Below are 20,000 nucleotides of genomic sequence, written 5' to 3' on the forward strand. Positions count from 1 at the left end.
CCTTTAATAACAGATCCCACTGGCTGTAGCCAGCCTCTTCCTCACAGCCAACCATTCACAAAGTAAGCATGCACTCATGCAACACTCCACATGCACGCACACACTTACAGTTACACTGTTCATACACACTTGTTTCACACACTCCATCCCTACTCCCCTGTATATATACACTGAATGAATCCTTGATTATTAATAAAAGCAGCAAGTTATTGGTATAAGTAAGATTTTGAGGCTGATTATGGATTAAGCTTTAATTCAGAGGCAAGGTGCTTATAGAATTGTCACATCAACGCACACTGTGGACAATGTGCCTACATAAAATGAGGTCACAGTCTGTCTGTCTTTGAACATTCCTACAGTGAGTGTCACACAGACCTTCTACTATAAATACGCACTGGTCTGGCTGTGCAGTCAAAAATCAGATCCTGTGCGATATGAAGATATGTCCTCTACCCTAAAGTGCCATAAATCTAATTGACACTAAATGAGGGCAGCGGGTCATAGTGCTGCAGGTATGAGGGGGAGCAGTGGCAGAGATTCTCAGGCCTGATTTTGTCCCATACCCCATGTGAAAAAGTCTCGTTTATTTTTGCATGCTGAACACAAACGTGTTTCCAGAATTTCTCTAGCACCCATAGTTTTTTTTTGTTGTTGTTGTTGCTGCCGTTTTTCCCGGTATTCCTGCATGGCGCTAGGTACAGTAAGAAGGAGCAGTAGCATGGATCGTGGAGCCTCTCTGTGCTCTCAGACTTCTGCTGACATCCCACTTAAGTAGGATGCTGAGACCACATTTGGGTCAAAAGCGTTTTAGTACATTTGTACATACTTTATGTGTAATAACAGCCTTTTTTAAATTTTTTTTATTTTTTTTTTATTTAAAGTACTATTATGTCCAACTATTTTAGTTTGTGGGACAAAAGAAAGTTCAAATTTTGTTGACCAGTGTTATTACTTTCATTATTCATTGACGGGGAAATATCATTTCCACAGCATCGACTCTGAAATGAGATATACAAAGGATGATTCTCCCTTATCAGTAATATTCTTTAAGTATAAGCAATTTGCGAATTACTAATCACAACAGTCAATTAGATGCATACAAATATATTCGAAAGTGATGAGGCCTACAGTTTGACAGTGAAGCCACTACAGTAGTTTCCCGATGTGCGGTGGTCTGTCTGTTGTCCCATGGTCATACTGCATGTCAGGGTGATCATGACACCTGCTGCCCTCACTGAACAAACAGGGCCGCTCACACACACACACACGCACCACTGACCCTTTACACTGATATTCCCTCAATGAATGTTAATTACAGCACAAAGCAGGAACATCAGAAGAAATAAGCAATAAGTAATGTTAATGAAGTAATTAACCCTCTTCAAAGCTGTTCAACAAAAAGACTACGATGAACGTTTGGAGATAGTTGGGATGGGAGAGACAGACAGTGTTAAACTGTAGAAGGTTACATAATGATAAGGTAAAATAAACACTCAGTACCCCACGAATTTGGAAAACGCTGATGATTTTAACTGCTTTGTTAATATTACATTTATACTCAAGTAGTGCTTTAAATAATGTTCATTAAGGGAACTATAATGTACCGTTACCAACTTCATGCAAAATGTTACCATCTATCTTTTTAGTAACAGAATATGAATGCGACTGAATTAATTATAATCCCATAATATATAATTTCAACAAGAAAAATGAAACTACAACAACTCAATGGACAAGCACAAAAAGGTTCTCAGCACCAACCTGCACTCCATCCAGTACAAGGCCAGCCAGCACCATCCCCATTCCGGCAAGTAGGAAGGGGATGAGCACCTGCTGGACCATGACCGAGGGAGACTCCGTAATAGTCATTGTCACCTTAGATTAAACCATCATTCCTCATCTCCGCTGGTCCACAAGCATCCATGCCGGCCTTGTCAGTGGAAGAATTCTTTTCCAGAATTTCAGAATTGTGGAAGAATTATTTTCCAGAATTCCACAGCATTTTATTCAGTAATACCTGAATCCAGTAGTAGACAGAAAGTTAATTTAAACGGCTTAGACCTTTAGACTAGTTTAAACACTTTGCCTCTCAGACACTGGATAGCAGTGTCTGGGATGGGCTTTCTGCATCATGGTCTTTTCCACACCCATTTGGCAGTAATCAGTTCTTTGGGTCTGATGTGCAAACAGACCAGTGTAAAGATCACTGATGTCAGGATATGATATGCAAATAACACATACAACAAGTGACTATGAAATGACTAGGAAATTAGCTGGTATTAACTGTATCAGCTACATTACTAGTACGGTTTCATCGCACACAATAAGTTTTTTTCTGTGGGAGTTATAGAAACACAATCACAAATCATACTATAAAACCATCCAGTCTGAACATACTGGATAGACTTTATTTCTTTTCTGTGGTACATGACTGAAATGTTACTGAATTTACAAAAAGCAATTGCCATACAATTTGCTAAACACTGATATCAATATGTGCAATATATAAACCTGTAGGTCTATTGTAAAATGTTTTGCATGCAATTTTAAATTTTTTTATTTTAAAAATGAAATCTTTGTAAACCATAATTAAAATTTGTGGAAAAAAATAATAAAAATCCAGTAACAGTAGTCTGAAAGGCTCAATTATAATGAAGGCATTATTGAACAGATACATTGCTACAACTTGAGCTCTCATTTTCTTCATTGATTAGATAGAACCATAGGCACATTTCATCCTAAGTCTCTTTATCAGTAGTGTTCAAGCAGACCATCAGTGAAATCCCCCTCTGTTCACTGTGAGAGTTCACTAGGGTTTTATCTGGGTTAGTACTCTATTGTCACTGCTTTAGTCTTCAAATACTCATTAAGAGCTTCTTGACCTATTAGGGGGATAAGATATGAAGAGAGAAATATAGAACAGAAAATAAATCAGATTAATTCAGTATTTTTTTAAATCTTCACCTGGATACATGCAGACGCACTTGCACATGCACCCACACGTTTCAGCCTTACCCAGATCCTTGCCGAAGCCAGACTGCTTGAAGCCTCCGAAGGGGCAGGCGACGTCAGTTTTGTTGTAGGTGTTGATGAACACGGTTCCCGCCTGGAGCCTTTCGCTCACGTACAGCGCCCTGCTGAGGTCTCGCGTGAATACCCCAGACGCCAGGCCGTACTCAGTCGCGTTGGCTCTCCGCAGCACTCCATCTACATCCCTGGTGGGAGGGGGGGAAACGGAGTTGGCAGCTGAGAGGAAGTGGAAAGGTAGGGAGAATAATGATGGGTGAAGCGTGATTAGCTGGAGGCAGCAAGTTAACAGTAGCAGGTAATGGCCTGCGCTCACCCTTCCTTAAATTTGGAGATGATCATGACAGGACCGAATGACTCCTCAACTGCGATATACATGTGATCCTGCACATCGGTGAAGACAGTGGGCTCAAAGAAAAAACCTGAGAAAGATAATAAAGCACTTTTCTCTTTAGCTGCAACACACACACACACACACACACACACACACACACACACACACACACACACACACACACACACACACACACACACACACACACACACACACACACACACACACACACACACACACACACACACACACACACACACTCCTGACCTGGGCGGTTGACTTGTTTTCCCCCACACACGAGCTTGGCACCCGCTTTCATTCCTCTCTCGCAGTACTCCAGCAGCTTCTCCAGGTGGGCTTTGTGGTTCTGGGGGCCATGGTCTGTCGAGCGCTCCAGAGGGTCACCAATCTTCATCTTCTTCACCTCTTCAACCTACAGAGAGACAGCACTCTGCTGCAGCCTGACCTTGAACAAGCTTCCCTTCAGTTCAATAGCACAGCAGTGACCTCTACTGGTCAACAAGGTGTTTGCCTCCTTTGACAGCGGACTCCATATCAAACTGTGTATGGTTTTAACCAGTGAAAGTGAAACCCTACATGAGACATTAAACAAGTTGATTTAAAAAAAAAAATTTTCTTAACTCTGAACCATAAAATTGTTGTCCAAAGCTAAAAATGTTAATCATAATGAATGAACTATTAAAGGAGTAGTGGCTTGAGCATACATATACCTACTGTATATTTGCACTACTTTACACCAGTCTTACCACTCTTTGGACAAAAGTATCATGCAGAGATTCTTCGACGAACAGTCTGCCTGCAGCGATGCAGTTCTCACCCTTGTTGAAGAACACCGAGCTCATTCCCTACACAGAACAGGAGGTACTGTCATCACCAGCCTCTGGAAGTAAACACACTATGACCGCATTCCTAACACAATCATCCGTCAATATGGGCTCCCACCATTCTGACCGCTTTGTCCAGGTCACAGTCACTGAAAATAATGAGGGGAGATTTGCCTCCCAGCTCCAGGGAGACCTTCTTCACATTGCTGATGGCACAGCTGCAGCACGCACGCACGCACACACGCACGCACACACACATGGCGTGAAAATGGTTAATGAACATGTAGCTCAGGCTGTCAGTCAGCCTGATTATGGGCTAAAAGGTCAGAAGTTGCTCACCTCTTCATGATCTGTTTGCCGATCTCTGTGGAGCCAGTGAAGCCCAGTTTACGCACGTCAGGGTGGTCCGACAGTCGCTGGCCCACCAGAGAACCTGAAACACCCATTACTGGCCATATTAATTATTTTCCACTCAGCTCATATTGTTTTATCACCATTATTTGACAAGGACAATACAGATGGAGAGCACATAAGGCATTTAGCTCAAACTAAACCGTTTTATAAATCCTGCTGCTGGAGGTCTACTGACCTGCCTAACGGATCACAGTTTTACTAACTCAGTTATAATATAGACATGAATGAATCCCAAGCCCTTTTCAACAGGCATGTTTGAGCCGACATGCAAATCAACTCCAGAGGGCAGCACATCAAACATTCATTATTATTACTACTACATGCTAAGCACAGTAAATAAATGATGGGATTAAATAAACAACCTGATCCAGGCAGGATGTTAACCACACCTCTGGGGAACCCTGCCCTTGCTGTCAATTCAGCAAACTTCAGAGCAGTGAGAGGGGTCACCTGGAGGAAGCATCACACACACACACACACACACACACACACACACACACACATGTATCTACGTGTGCAGGCTAATCAAATGGACTAGAGATAGCGGGTGGTTTCCTGGAGCTGCTGACCTGCGCAGGTTTCAGGACCAGAGTGTTCCCTGCCGCCAAGCAGGCAGCAGTCTTCCACGCCAGCATCATCAGGGGATAGTTCCACGGGATAACAATGCCACAAACCCTGAACACAGACAAACATGACAACCACACAAATATCAGCCAAAATATCAATGATATACCTGCCACAGGATTTGGTTCATACATAATATTTAAATTACACTGAGTGGTGGCTTTACCCGATTGGTTCCTTCTTGGTGAAGGTTAGGTTGCGATTGGGTCGAGCCTGGTTAATTGGTATGGTGCAACCCTGCAGAGAAAGAATTAAGACAAAATTTCCCTACAGTTACCAACAAATATATAAAATCACCCAGATAGCAATAGACATAGAAATTACCCAGTTACCAACAGATAAAGAAAGACATTATCCAGTTACCAACAGATAGACACACCCCCACTCACACCCACTTATATCCAAAATAATTTATTTTGTTGACACCAAATATTTTGTAATGGTTTATTTTTCACACACTAACACAGAAGATGCTAAAGGCAATGACAGACATTTTTGTCTCACAAATGATAATTTACTATGCTGGAACTGGACAAACACACACACACACACCTGGATCTTGTCACACCAGCCAGCAAAGTATCTGAAGGTCTGAATGGACATGCCAACGTGGGTTTTGAGGGCCAGTGTGTAGACAGCTCCAGAGTCTATAGCCTCAATAGTGGCCAACTCCTCCTGATGCTGCTCCATGAGATCGGCCAGTCTGGTGTAGACACACACACACACACACACACACACCCACACACTTTACTGGAACAGCTGTGCACACCAATGTCCATATCCCTGCCTGCCTGCAGCACATCATATGGAGCACATTCGTTCTAAGAGTGCAGTCTCTCACTTGTAGATGAGTCGGCCTCTGTCTCTGGGGTTCATCTTGCCCCATTCGCCGTCCTCAAATGCCTCTTTTGCAGCTGACACAGCCTTCTCCACGTCTGAGAGCTGAGCCAGAGATACGTCGCAGATCGGCTAAAAGAAAGAGAGGGCGGAAGGAGCTGGACATGTTTAATATACATGTTATTAAAAAAGAAAGAAAGACGGAAAAAAAATAGCATTAACCCTTATGTACAATGAAACTGGAGCTTTTCTGAAGTACTTTTCACAGACATTGTGACTGTAGCCTCTGTGCCCAGACAGCACAAAACCTGCTTCCGCTCCTCTACTATGGTAGTTTAATGGCGGGCTGTAAATATCTCTCCCTTTCACTTTCTCACTCTCACTCTCTGTACCTGTCCATTGGTGGGGTTAATGCTCTTGTAGGTCTTTGCTCCCTCGGCATCCACAAACTCTCCGTCTATAAAGAGCTGGTGGGGCATCTGCACGGTCATGTTGTTGATGTTCATCTCCACCTGGAACACAGCTTAGTTTCAGTAAAAAATGCTTTAAAATGTCTGAGGAGGCTAAAGATGCATATCCTGGTTTGACGTGCAGTCCAAAGCTCTCTTGGTCCAGCTCTACAGGCGTGCGCGATGCTTACGTAGTCGACGACGAGCTCTTCTGCATCCTCGCCTCTCAGCTTCCTCACGCACATCTGAATGAACTCCTGAAAGGTCGTAGCCATGTAAACGTCCTCGTTCTGCAACTGCAGGTGACTCGCCCGCAACTTCACCTCCTCCACCAGCCTGCGAGGGGGTGACCAAGAAAACGAAAACTTTAAGAGAGCCTCCTTTCAATGGGAGATTAAATAGGAGGTATATTATACTAAATTATTATTATTAAATATAAAATTTAAAATTAATAAAAGGTTTTATGCAAGTATCTGTGTGTGATACCTGACAACATCCATAGAGGCAGCACCTGACTTAAAGAAGTCAGTGGAGTCCTCAACTGACTCAACATTTGTCAGAATACTCTTCCATACAGCCTGGATTAACACAACAACACACAACACACAGGGTGGCTAGGGTGCACTAACACTGCTGTTAACCCACTCTGGGGTTAATAGAAGGAAATACTAGTTCACTCTTGTGAATCCACTTAGGCAAACTAGCACCTGTCTATAGGAGTGAAGACCTGGCATTTGGTGTGCCAGGCAATTGGGCAATGCTCAGTCACTTACTGCACATACCAAGAGATAACACCAAGACAGATACAACATTTGACTGGTTTTCCTAATAACATACGAAGATCCTGTGACAGACTCTGCTCACAAGATGTAGTTTGCACTCTGCATCAAATGCTAAAATCAATCCTTATGATAAACGTAGACAATTGGTGGGGAGAGTGAGGAATGATGTTCCAATGTGTGGTAATGGGGGAGAGTGTGAGGGATGTTTTAGTGTGTGGTAATGGTGGGGAGAGTAAGAGAAGTTTCAGTGTGTGCTGATAATGAAGAGAAAAGTGTTTCACTGTAGGGTGTGAGTGAGATGTCTCACCCTTATCTGCTCAGAGAAGTTCTTCTCTTCCTCCGTGAGCTCCACTGAAGTACTGGAGTCAGCATTAAAATACTGTGCAGCTGCAATCATTTTCCCATCCTCAAACTGCAGGTTCTTTATCAGCAACTAAACACACACACACACACACACACACCTTTTTTTACTAGGAAACAACCTTTTCCCTTTGCGCTGACCTTTGCTATTCAACGCCCTTCAGAGACAAAGAAGACTGGTGAGGAGGGTCCGAGTGGGGCTTTACGCATGACCTCAGGAGGGTCCGAGTGGGGCTTTACGCATGACCTCAGGAGGGTCCGAGTGGGGCTTTACGCATGACCTCAGGAGGGTCCGAGTGGGGCTTTACGCATGACCTCAGGAGGGTCCGAGTGGGGCTTTACGCATGACCTCAGGAGGGTCTGACAATTACACTCAGCTTGACTTTGCCCTTCTGAGTGCAGCTGCAGTTTTAGCTTGCACCGTTTCAAAAGCTTGTGCTTCTGAATTTGTCTTTCAGTTTGTCTTTTCTTTGCACTTTGTACTTTTTTTGGTGTTAACCAAAAATATGTTACAAAGTCACTTTGCTTTCAACAAAAGCAAACATTGGTCTTGGATAAGTGCACTGTACGAGGTTTAATGCCTCTGCTTGGGGTTGGTCCTTAATTCCTCTAGCATGGTTACCATCTTGCCATCGTTGCCAAACAGAAGCAGGCCATTTTTGGTGACCAGGCCTGGTCGACTTGCGCCGGGGATCTCCAGAGGCTGACCTTTCGCCGTGGACCCGTCATCCACCAACGCCGAGCCATAGAATGTCACATTCTACCCAGAGAGTAGACAGAACACTGTTAACCGGTTTGGTAACACTAATGAGATTTATGGAATTAGTCCATTCACAGAAAGCAAATATCAGACAGACAGATGCGGACAGATATGCACATGTATGTAGGTGGACGTGTGTGCGCAAGTGTGCATGCGTCTGTTTCTTTGTGTGCATTTATGTGTAGGAGGAGGATGTCCTTGTGAATTACAAGATTTTTTTGCATGTTGGAAGTTCACATGTAGGAAGTACTAGCAAACTGTAAGGTATGCGTCATGTGTAGTTTTTATGACAAACCTTTCCATCAACCTCTGCCCAGGCTCCAGGGACTTTGTCATTTCCTCTGATCCAGTTATGAATGGCCTCAGCAGACTGGTTCCAATCAATCTACACACGCACGCATGCACACGCACGCTTTATTAAGAAATTTCGAAACCAGAAGTTTTTTCTCTGAATCAGAAAAGTTCAGGTATAAGGCTACCAAAAATAATCGCAACAACACAGTGGGTCGACCCACCTTTGCATTGTCTTTTTTCTGAATGCACTCATAGGTGGCACCCTCCTCTGGCTGCCTGATTCTGGGAGCTTTACCTGCTGCAATTAATCTGACTGCCTCCACCTTGGACGGACAAACACAGTCATCGTTCCCGCAATAAAACACGTCTAAGAAGCAGAATATAAACCCACTCATCTCATTTGCAATAAGATCTTAAATAAGATACTTTAGTGAGGCGCTCCAACGCAGACTGTTAACGTTACATACAATGAGAGCGTGTTGATAGCCACTCTGCACTCACTCACCATTCCTCTGACTCCTTCGGGAAAAAGGAAGCGCTTATAGATGGTGCTCACAGTGTCATCAGGTTCTACATCACACTCTTTCTGCAACAAGATTGGTCCAGTGTCTAGTCCATCATCTGCCCAGAACACTGTGAACCCGCCCGTTTTGTCACCATGGATGAGAGTCCTGTAAGCAGTGCGGCAATGACATGACTGCCAAAATTCTAAAATATTTAATTTAAATGTACATATACACTATATTCAGACATCTATAAATGTGCAAAAAGCAAAGCACACTAATGCAGACAGCACTGTAGGTCAGGGTGGTAGAGACAGCCCCCGTCTCGGGGGCAAACACACCCAATACATTTATAACGTACACACACTGACCAATTAATGGCAGATGCTCCTCTGTGGCGGGGCAGCAGTGAGGGATGGTAGATGATCGAGCCGTGCTGTGGGTGGTCCATCACCTCCATGGGGATGAACTGGGAGCAGAAGGGCAGAACGTTGAGCTCCGCCCCCACCGCCTTGTACAGTTCCACCACCTCATCAATGGCCTTGCCCTTCAGCCGCCAGCGCGGGAACTTAAACACGCGCACACCATCCTTCTCTGCTTCGGCACCTGTGTGACGTCACATTCCGTCCAACTCAGTTCACATTTGGGGGAGGAAATTGATTTCAGATGTGCACTCTTGATAGGTTCAGGGTGCAAATGAACCTAAAACACTTATTTGCTTTATTCAGCCCAGAGCTAACAAGGGCCTTGTTCAGCAGCCCAATAGTGGCAACTTGGCAATGGTAGGGCTTAAATTGGGTAACCTTCTGACAGTACCTTAACTGCTGGGCCTAAGAAAAGAGACATAAGAAAAGACATCTTGTTGATAAAAATTAGATGGAAAAATGCACCTAGAGGATCCGCTTTGCCATCTTTGTCAGGTATGGTAAACACACCAACAATAGTATGACCGTCGTTCTTCAGCTCTTTATACACTTCCTGCCCAAAAAGGCTCTGGCCAATCACAGCAATCTTCATCCTGAACACCGAAGAGAAAGAGAAAGAGAAAGAGACAGACAGACAGACAGACAATCTCAGACTGAAGGGAATATATTCATGCACGATGAATTACACACTACCACCTTTAAAAATTTGCTGTTAAGCCAAAGCATCGAGTGGTTATGGTTAATACCGTTGTCAAATCAGCAAACTGTAGACGCGAAAACACTGTATTTACAGCACACGGTGTGCATGTCAATGTACCGTAAATGAATGGATAACAGCGCTTTAAAAATCTAAAATATGTTTTATACGTCTATCGGTACTGTTCATTATATTGCATAATGAGGCTGGCTCTATAATCCCTACAGTGAATGAATCCTCTGAAGAACATTTGAATGAATGCTTAACGTAGATGAAGACGGGGTTGTCCTCCTTGTCTAGTTGCAAGAAGGGATCTGGTCTTGCGTAATGCGTCAAGCTCGCCCGAGAACTACCTTGACAGTTGCTGCACGGATCAGCTAAACGCGGAAACCTTTAGATCGATTTTGTGAGTTTCAGCGCTATAGACTATCTTCGGAACATTTAAAGCTGTTGCTTGCTCAAACTGATTTAAAAAGCTCATTTCTTTTACACTCAGTTTGGTTTTTACTTTACTTTCACGAGATCTCTTGCAAGCAAACAGTCTACGCGACATCGGCCATAATCTGTAACTTACTGTGAAAACCAATAAACTGAAATCGATCCTTCAATCTTCAAAATATGACATGAGATTTCAATATGGCATAGGAGCTCGGTAACGCTACTGTGCAAAAGTTGTCAAACGTCAAGAACTAGAACTTTGCATACCCTTGCAAGTCCAAAAGACCCTCCTCGCGTATAAAAGAGCGATCCAATCGGAGCAGTTGCAATTTATTTCGGCTGCATGTTAAATTTGCTAAACTGCCAATGCGTTACCGTAATTACACAACTGCGGAGCAACAAAAGTGTTCGGCACGGCTGGAACCAAATTGTAGAGGGAGGAGCGAAGTCTCCACATTTGATTGCATTCAGGTACCCGTCAACTGCTATCGATCATGTAGACAGTTCATGTAGTTCTTATTGTGGTCGTAGTCAGCATTGTCCATAGATTTCGCCCTGCAATTACTTTGCAAATAATCCCATTTATTGCTAAATTAGTGGTCATGGTACATTGTAAAACATTTATGTTTGTTCTAAGTGGGATTTGGTGACCTAGATAGCATTTCATCACAAATTCAGCATGCAAAAACTAAACTAAATAAGACCCAGGAGTTCATTGTCTGACCTAAAGTTACTCCCTTAATAGCACTGACGCAATGACACACTCAGTGACAAATTTATGGTGGGGTTTACTCTGGTGCAAACGGCAGCGCAAGAGTTATACCTTTGCTCAAGCGTTTATGAAAATTGTTGAGTTGCTTAACATGGGGATATGATAACCTGATTACCAACCGTCTGATGTTTCTGATGTTAATGTAAACTTCTCCACAAGTCATCTGAAAGCCAATTAAAACAAAATCAAATACAATTAAAAAAAAAAAATCCAAAGAAAAATAAGTTCAATCAATTAATCAAATTTCATCCCTCATCTCTCTCTTTTTCAGTTCCCTTTCTCCTCTCTCTGCTTACCATTTAGCTTACCACCTTACAGGGAAAGAGAAGGGCCCCAAATGGTCATTAAGAAGAACTTCAAAAAGTAAGAGAAGGAAAGATACTACAGAAGACTTTAGAATTTTTCATATTTCTGTGAGATTGACAATTGTTTGAAAATGACCTTGATCTTTCAGGCCAGTCTAAACATGTCTGAAGGACTCTGCACTGTACCCTGCACTTCTGACTAGAGAAAAATTAACCATAAACCATTGCAATAGCCTGCTGCATGAACCAGGCTAAAAATCGTTAGAGAAACATTTCTTCAAGTATTATCTTGTCCTCAGCATAGCAGAGGTCATTCACATCAGGAGATCATGCTAATGGTTGAAAACAAGCACCAGACACTTTATCGAGACCCTTTATTTTTGAAGAAATAGCAAAGCTATATGATATGAAATAACGGCAACATTTGTAGTGGTTCTCGAAGTGCGTCTCAGAAAAATTAGAGTCAGGTCTCTGTGAGCCCATAGCTCTGATCTGTCCTCATAGAGTTAATGATTGACAGCTCATATGATCATGACCTGTTAGCAATATAATTCCTGCAGTATTTCTGTATTCATAGAGATTCCATTCACTTATACAGTTCTCCCTCAACATATCTTAACGTATGTCATATGTATAATAAGGACTTTGTTGATGGAAGAGTAGTTTAAGTTGGAAAAGAAGGAAAAGGGGAAGTTACTGATCCAGCTAGGATACATCCCCGCAGAGGGCAGGAGGGGTTGGCCATATTTCACTTATATTAGCTCGTATTTTTGAGTGAGGAGATGCAGTAAAAAAAAACAAACCTGCAGTACTCTTTTTAACCACAGAGAGGCGCTACAGGAACAAATAGCAATACCTTAGTCTCGTCAGAGCTCTAAGTTGTGAGCTCAGCAGCCGGCTGCAAGGAGCCAGTCCACTGACCTCAGCCCTCTCGCCCTTATTGTTCATTCAGCTTGGCCTCTCCGCATCTGGATTTAACTGACCTCAAAGAGACAGCCCAGATCTGAAGTGGCAGCCAGCGTACTGAGTTCCAAAGGTTTGCTGTTGAAGCTACAACTCAGCTATGAAACGTTGTCAGTCACAAAAGTGTCTGTTTATGTGACACATGTTTGTGACACATGTCCTGAATTGAATTAGAAAGGAAGTCAGAAAAGAGTACTGTAAAAGAGGTTCATTATTTCTCTGTTCATTCCTTATAAATCCTTTCATGGGTGAGTTCTAAAATGTATAGGGAAGTTTATTTTACCCCAAATTTTAGAATTCTGCAGGGAAATGAGTTTATATGTGAGCCTTTTGAAAATCACAGATTAATTTTGCTGTGTCATAATGTCAAACCTTTAGCTTTTTAACATTGTAATCACAGTAGTGCAGTTATACTCCACAGACACAATACAGAACTGGTCACGCTGGTTTGGTCTTTCTCCTCAAATGGTTAAAAATGTTGGTGCCCAGTATTTATCATGTCACAGAGCACCATCTTGTTGAGAGCAATAGCGTACATCTCTTCACCTCTTCTCACTGGATTTAAACATGTTCCAGTAGGGCATTCAACACCCCTGATCAATCTCCTTTTCAAAAGTAGGAAACAAAAAGTAAACAAACAGCAGACTGCTGGGTGGGACTGACTTTGGGATGTGCTACAGCAGCAGTGGGCATTTCCCAAGATCATATATGATATTCAGATATACAGAAGATACACAGAGACACGTGTGAGTATACTGTGGGTTTCCTATTTTTAAAACAGGAGATTTTAATAGGAGTTTTAAAGGCTTAAACTATCACTTCACTGTAGTATCTAAGCCCAGTGAGAAGCAGCAGAGGTTAGTTTATAAAGTCTCAGTACTAAAGCTCTCAGTACTAAAGCTCTCAGTACTAGAGCTCTCAGTACTAGAGCTCTCAGTACTAAAGCTCTCAGTACTAAAGCTCTCAGTACTAAAGCTCTCAGTACTAAAGCTCTCAGTACTAGAGCTCTCAGTACTAAAGCTATAAGTACTAAAGCTATCAGTACTAAAGCTCTCACGACTAAAACTATCAGTACTTGAGCTCTCTGTACTAAAGCTATCAGTACTAAAGCTCTATAAATATTATGGGAAACAACCATTTTAATAAGGTATGAACATATTGTTTACACAAAAATGCTGAAGTATTATATTACTGATATCATTGAGTGAGAGAGTGCGAGAGAGAGAGAGAGAGAGAGAGAGAGAGAGTGAAGGAGAGAGTAATTATAGTTGCTGGCTCCTGTTCATCCACAAGAGAGGTAAAGTATTTTTATGGAGTACTTACAGTATCACACCAGGCCATCTGTCAGTGGATACTTTCATCTATCACTAGAATGCTCTCTGTCATGTGTACACACACACACACAAACAAAACAAACAAACACAAGTGACAAAAATAATAGGCCTAAGTCACATGTATGATTCCATTAAATATCAAGGAACGAAATGCCTTTCTGACACAAATATAGCAGAGATTAGGAGAATGAAACTAACTCCATGTTTTCACTTTCACACTTGATTCCCTCCATAGCTTCCTTGGCTGAGTCCAGTGACACATCACTTGATATGGGGTCCACATCTGGCATGGGCACCAAAGTGTCCTGGCATCTATATACAGGTATAAAAATAATACCCAATGTCATTAGAAAAGATCTGGCATGGGGATACAACCAAACCAGCAGGCTTATGTAATAGAGTTAACATCCAATTACAGACACCAATGAAAGACATAGGGGGAGGAGAGGAAAGGAGAGAGAGAATGCGTGAAAGAGGGGGTTGTGTATAAGTTAAATATTAACGCAATCACAACAGAAATCAAAAGTGACAAAGGAATAAAATGGGTTTTGATTGTAGTTGTTTGTTTTGAAGGAAGGACTTCCTGGAAGTGCATCTTGATGTATGGCTGAGAATGGACGTTAGGGGTTTTGATGAAAAAGACCAGCTCAGACAGACACCCTCCAGCTTCCTCGATGCGCGGGGCAATAATCTTCTCATCTGGAGACAGAAATCAAACCCAGTGTTACTCCTCCAACACACGTTCAGTCAGACCAGCCAGTTCAGAACCAGTTTGCTCTGCCTCATTCTGCCCGGTGTGCATGAGTGTGTGTGTTCACATCTGAAATTACTGACCTCATCCTCAGCCCAGCTACCATAAACCCCAGCCCTCAGTTGGCATGGCTCAGGGTCTGTGTATATTCATGTGGAACTGAGACTGAAAAAAAGTCTACCAAAACATGTTCTAAGTGGTTAGTTTTCCGATTTTGCACAAGGCAGTTCCACTTTACATGCTCCAACGAGTGTGTGTGCATTATATATTAGATACATTAGACACAGATTTTTATTTTTATTTTGCAAATCTGTGTACTTGTCCGAGCCTTCTGCATTTTGTATGGCTGGTAGTAATGGGTAACAGGAAAACTGTCAGATTTTGCCATTTTAAAACCTGCATTTTTCCACCCAGACCGAGCATGTCCCATGTTTGGCCAGCGGAAGGATTCAGTGCCAGCTGCACACCCACTGCCAGCCCATGTGACAGACTTCCGGCAGCCTGAGGGCTGTGCCACTCAGCTGACCACAACCTATGGCCACTGTGGCGGTTAAAGGAGAAGGCTGTTAACACACAGAGTGAAACGATGTTTTTAGTGTACCACCATACATTAACAAGTGCTATAGCGGCAGTTATGTCTGTCAGGGACACTGAACTGAGAGGGGCCAAGCTAACTAGGAGACATGTTTAGAGTCTCCAGCCCAACGTCTGATCACTGATACCCCCAGAATGGCTATAAATGTAGTCGCCCCTTCACCTTCTTTTATTATTTGTTTTGTGAGTGTCTCAAGTTTCGTGTTCATAAATCTGATTTTATAACATGCTTTTATAGCCAATGCTTTCACATGGGAAGGGGCGTGATGCATGATCTTCCCAAAGCTTTCACAAGGGAAGGAAACATGCTCCGGTCCTGAACAACATACTGTATTTATATGGTGTTGACCCTCTGTCACTACATGGCAGAAGGTGATCTGACAGCGGTTCTAGCTGCAAGTCTTCTGGCACATACTCACTGCAGGAGGTAGAGCTGTTTAAGATTCTCTATTCACTCTCTTCCATGATGTAGCTCTCTTTGGTCATAGAATCACACACACACACACACACATGCACACACACACACACACACACACAGAGGGAGAGAGAGAGACATTATTCTATATTCTACAGTAATGTAGAAAAGTCTAATATAATTTTAGAATTTAATTAAAAGAGCATATTCCCAGTGTAGGATGTATTATGGAGCTCTTCTTAGTATTTTTGACATGAATAAGATAATTATCTATTCCTTTCAATGTCTAGGATAAAATGTTTGGTTTTATATTTAGTTTAAACATTTACATTTTAAAAATCTTGTAATCCCACAATAGTTGCAAATTGATTATAATTTACTAACTATAATTTACTATCTTAAAAATCTTAAAACATCTTGGAAATAACATATAACCTTCTTGGCTTTCAAAAAAAACCCACCAATCAAAGCTGCAGAAATATTCATATGTCTAGAAAATCTAGAAAAGTTTAAAGTAATTTTGGTGGTGTGCGATATCAGCCTTTTCTGTGATGTTTTGTCTGTTATTTGGGATTTGGAATATTCAGCACTGATCAGTCCAGTTAGTGCAGTTATGAAAAGAAACTCCTCTTTAACCTTTATTTAAGCAGGTAAATCTCCTGAGATGCAAAATCTCTTTACCATGAGAGATCAGACTTTCCAAAGTGTATCCTGCTTATTTGTTTCCAACATTAAGAAATATTGCACATCGGTTTGGGTAGTGGCTCCAGGCTCTGTGATGGTGGGGATTAAACTCCAGCATTCTGACACGGAATGGCCCAGCTGCGTTGTGTAAGCTTTAAAACATGGCCTGCCAGGGTCTATAAAATCCTAAACACACTTTGTTCCCTCCACTGCTGTGTAATGGCCATCGGCCTGCTTGCTCCCACTGGACAACACCGGCAGGGATTCCACAGAGAACATGGCTATGGCAATTGTCTACTTTGTTCATATTCAGTGCTACTATTCCTAGCCAGCCAAGACATTGTGTAAAATAAGACAATGACTATCCTGCATCTTACAGAATACATCTTGCTTATCAATAGTATAGCTTATCAAATAGCACAGTTATTATTAAACCACTACCAGATCATTTCTGTTTGATCAGGGCTGGTTTTAGGAACATGGCTACAGCATGTGGAGTCCAGTGGCACAGAATGGGGTCAATACCAACTCTCCTATACCCAGGACTGCTGAACCCTCCTTCTGGTAGTCCTTACCAACAAAAAATGAACAAGGAGAGAGTGTGCATAACATAGATGGGTGTGTAATTTTGATTATACTGCAACAACAGACAGCTTTTTGTTAGTCATCCTGCTTCTCAGTTACATGTGTAATACTGTAACTCTTGCTGGACATGCTGTTCTTGTATTGCCCTGGGTCACTGGAGGTTGCTAAACACTGTCAGTCTCCAGGGGAAAGACTGCATGTGGGGCAGAGAGTGTTAGGAAAAGAGACCAAGACAATTATACTTTAAAGCTGGATGAGCTGAGGTAGTGTCTTCTGATGTAACTCGAGGCAGTGTTTCTGTGATTTAGAACAGCACATTCCCTAATGAAAAGCCTGCTTTTGCTCATTTAAAGAGAAAAATATTTGGTAAGGACTTATGGGTTTAGATAATAAATTCAATTTATAAGTCTTACATCTATGAGATCTCAGTTTTGTTAAAAATCCATTGAGTGATCATCATAAGCCAAAATGCCACACGCGCTTATCATATAGATGCAACATGCTTTTCACACTACAGCAGACACTTAGAACACACTCGTCTTAGTGCATATCTTTGCTTCATCCGAATTATAGAGACAAGGAACAGAAATATTTGTTTAATGGGTTATTTATGGATCTGTCGTAAATGCTTCATGCTTCAGACACTGTATGAATTCCCTGTTGTACATAGCTGTTGGCTAAAAGTGTAGGCAGGACTACCATGTACTGCCCATGATGGACACAGTGTCCTAACATGGCTACAGCCTAGACAACAGTTGAGTTGACAAACAGCTTCCATTTTTCTGTATATTTTTATGTATATGAATGTTACTGTACAGAGGGATTAACTTTGAACTGTTACAGTCCTTACAGTCCTTCATGACACAGTAAAAAACTGAAATACATATATGATACATATATGCCTTTGCACGCCCTGGCTAGGAGTCCTATAGAGGCCTGGATGAATCTATAACCAGCTCAGGTGATAAACCCACAAAGGGATGCATTTATTTACTTGAAGTAGGACTTGAAGTAGGATGATATGTTGCTGGGGATTGCTGGCATATACCTCCCTGGGGCAAAAGGGAAAAATATTCAAATGCAATACTGTAAATAATGGTTTGAGTTTTATGTAAAAATAGCAACAATGTAAAATTATATAACATATGATAAAACTCTAAAAGAAAATTTAGAACAGAAGCTCCAATTACTATATTTTGTCTCCTAAAAGCTCAGATTTCATTTTAGCTGAGTTATACACATTGACATACCGCTCATGCTGGTTTGAATAGTTTCAACTAGTGCAGCCTCAATTTCATTTTCTTCTCCTCTTCCTCACCTTCTATTTCCTCTCACATTTGTCCACTGTATAGATGTTGGACACACAGGCCTATCACAGTAGATCCTGTTACTTCCTGCTACAGGAAGTTAGCATTTATTAGTGTGGTTTTCATGTCTAGTTGTCTTGATTTGAAGTTCACTGGATGAACATTTGCTCCCAGGTCTAAAGAGCTCATTCTTTTGGTGGATATGACATCCCTGAGTGTGTGGTATTTGTATATCAAAAATTCATCTATAAATGCATTATACCTTCTTGGATGCAGCTGCCTCTTTCCATAATATTCTTTACGGTAAAGAATATTTTGACCTAATCATCTAGCAGAGATGTAGAGAAAAACTCTGGTGTTTGTCCTGCTGAGGACAGACGAGGGTCAATTTGAATCCCAAATTAATGCATTTTCTTGACATGATAGAATATCATGAAAATACATTTAGAGGCTGGGTACGGTGTAATATTCTGCAAAAAGTGTCTAAGGAGTTTGCGATGATATTCAAGTTTAGTAAAATGTGTTCAGAGTTCTGCACACAAACAAAAGAAACCAGAGTTTCAGTGACTGGGAATCAGTGTTCAGTACCAAAAAGTAAGTGATCAAGACTTGTACTATGTAGAAGCAACATCAGTTTATCTACTGCAATGACTATGATACAGATATATGCTGTGAGAACACTAGCTCATTCTCTCTCTGCGAAAAAGAGAGACCACACATACAGAATCATACTTCTGGACAGGGTGTTCTTGGCAAGTAATGTTTATCTAACTGAAAGAACTTGATATTTTTGACACTTGTAAAAATGTGTGATGTTTTAAGTACTATGCTATTTGTCTGTGGTGGTAAAGAACACAACTCATGAGTGACTTTGAGAAGGAAACCTAGCGAATAATAATGGAACACATTTGCTCTTTCCACACTACAACCCCCCACCCCCGCCACCAAACAAACACACACACACGTACACACACATGCACACACAGACATGCATGCACACACACACACATACACGCACACGCACGTACACACACACACACACACACACACTCAACACCCATGAACAGACACGCATTTTCCAGTACATGATAAATTTAGAAGACAGACACACATTGAGAAATTCCGATGAAGAAATTCTGACAACCTTTTTATAAAAATCCCAGAATAGAAGACCTGAAATGCAGTCAAAACTAAGAGCTCACCATACCACGAGCCAAACCGCACTGAGGGTCTTAAAGAGAAGCTCACCACACCATGAGCCAATCCCCACTAAGAATATTAAATGAGGAAATCTCCATACTATGGGCTGATCTTGATTAAAAGTGTTATCTCTGTGCATGCAAACAAACACAAATGCCAATTTGTATACACATTATGAACAAATAAACAAATATACAAACTGAAAAAACCAAACTTACTAAGATGCCATAAGAACTAAATACTAGAATCACCAGAGATGGACCTAAGTGTTTAATGGTGGGTAAAAGAACAGATTACTTTC

At 41.7% G+C, this 20,000-nt stretch overlaps 3 protein-coding genes and 1 long non-coding RNA gene across 6 annotated transcripts in view; 1 reads left to right on the forward strand and 3 right to left on the reverse strand.

Moving 5' to 3' along the window:
- LOC113581552 (solute carrier family 41 member 1-like) overlaps positions 1-1,842 on the reverse strand; it is a 13,005-nt gene extending 11,163 nt beyond the window's left edge. The window contains exon 1 of one of the 2 annotated variants that reach the window (XM_027016769.2): positions 1,762-1,842. In XM_027016769.2, coding sequence (XP_026872570.2) covers positions 1,762-1,842 — 81 coding nt within the window. The remainder of the gene's footprint in view (positions 1-1,761) is intronic. The other variant, XM_027016770.2, reaches the window with a different exon arrangement.
- Positions 1,843-2,368: 526 nt separating this feature from the next.
- aldh1l1 (aldehyde dehydrogenase 1 family, member L1) lies at positions 2,369-11,140 on the reverse strand. Of its 2 annotated transcripts, none has more exons than XM_027016761.2 (23): positions 11,057-11,140; positions 10,120-10,247; positions 9,601-9,835; positions 9,232-9,397; positions 8,948-9,049; positions 8,728-8,817; positions 8,295-8,432; positions 7,620-7,745; positions 7,017-7,108; positions 6,722-6,866; positions 6,474-6,593; positions 6,086-6,213; positions 5,797-5,947; positions 5,411-5,481; positions 5,190-5,295; positions 4,983-5,070; positions 4,546-4,639; positions 4,325-4,424; positions 4,129-4,227; positions 3,629-3,794; positions 3,344-3,449; positions 3,016-3,215; positions 2,369-2,882 (listed from the first exon to the last, which is right to left on the reverse strand). In XM_027016761.2, exons 2-23 carry the CDS (start codon positions 10,244-10,246, stop codon positions 2,827-2,829), a joined length of 2,706 nt encoding a protein of 901 aa, XP_026872562.2. In that variant the 5' UTR covers position 10,247; positions 11,057-11,140; the 3' UTR covers positions 2,369-2,826. The 2 variants fall into 2 exon arrangements, with proteins under 2 accessions (XP_026872562.2, XP_026872564.2); XM_027016763.2 differs by lacking the exon at positions 11,057-11,140 and adding an exon at positions 10,926-11,041.
- Positions 11,141-14,367: 3,227 nt separating this feature from the next.
- The window catches only part of LOC113581539, a 14,303-nt gene continuing 8,670 nt past the window's right edge, over positions 14,368-20,000 (forward strand). The window contains exon 1 of the long non-coding RNA XR_003411077.2: positions 14,368-15,935. This is a non-coding gene — a long non-coding RNA (uncharacterized LOC113581539). The remainder of the gene's footprint in view (positions 15,936-20,000) is intronic.
- Positions 15,931-20,000, reverse strand: part of LOC113581538 (Krueppel-like factor 15) — a 43,391-nt gene continuing 39,321 nt past the window's right edge. Inside the window, exon 4 of the mRNA XM_027016750.2 lies at positions 15,931-15,984. Coding sequence (XP_026872551.2) covers positions 15,946-15,984 — 39 coding nt within the window. The 3' untranslated portion in view covers positions 15,931-15,945. The remainder of the gene's footprint in view (positions 15,985-20,000) is intronic.

Source organism: Electrophorus electricus, chromosome 3, assembly GCF_013358815.1.
Source record: "Electrophorus electricus isolate fEleEle1 chromosome 3, fEleEle1.pri, whole genome shotgun sequence".
Classification (NCBI taxonomy): Eukaryota; Metazoa; Chordata; class Actinopteri; order Gymnotiformes; family Gymnotidae; genus Electrophorus; species Electrophorus electricus.

Excerpts from the sequence above, each read along its gene's own strand:
- aldh1l1 (XM_027016761.2), bottom strand. The coding sequence starts at position 10,246 with ATGAAGATTGCTGTGATTGGCCAGAGCCTTTTTGGGCAGGAAGTGTAT. Across the intron at positions 9,836-10,119 it reads TGGCAAAGCGGATCCTCTAG|GTGCCGAAGCAGAGAAGGAT; the intron begins GTGCATTTTTCC and ends GACGTCACACAG. Across the intron at positions 7,109-7,619 it reads ACTTCTCTGAGCAGATAAGG|GCTGTATGGAAGAGTATTCT; the intron begins GTGAGACATCTC and ends GTGTTAATCCAG.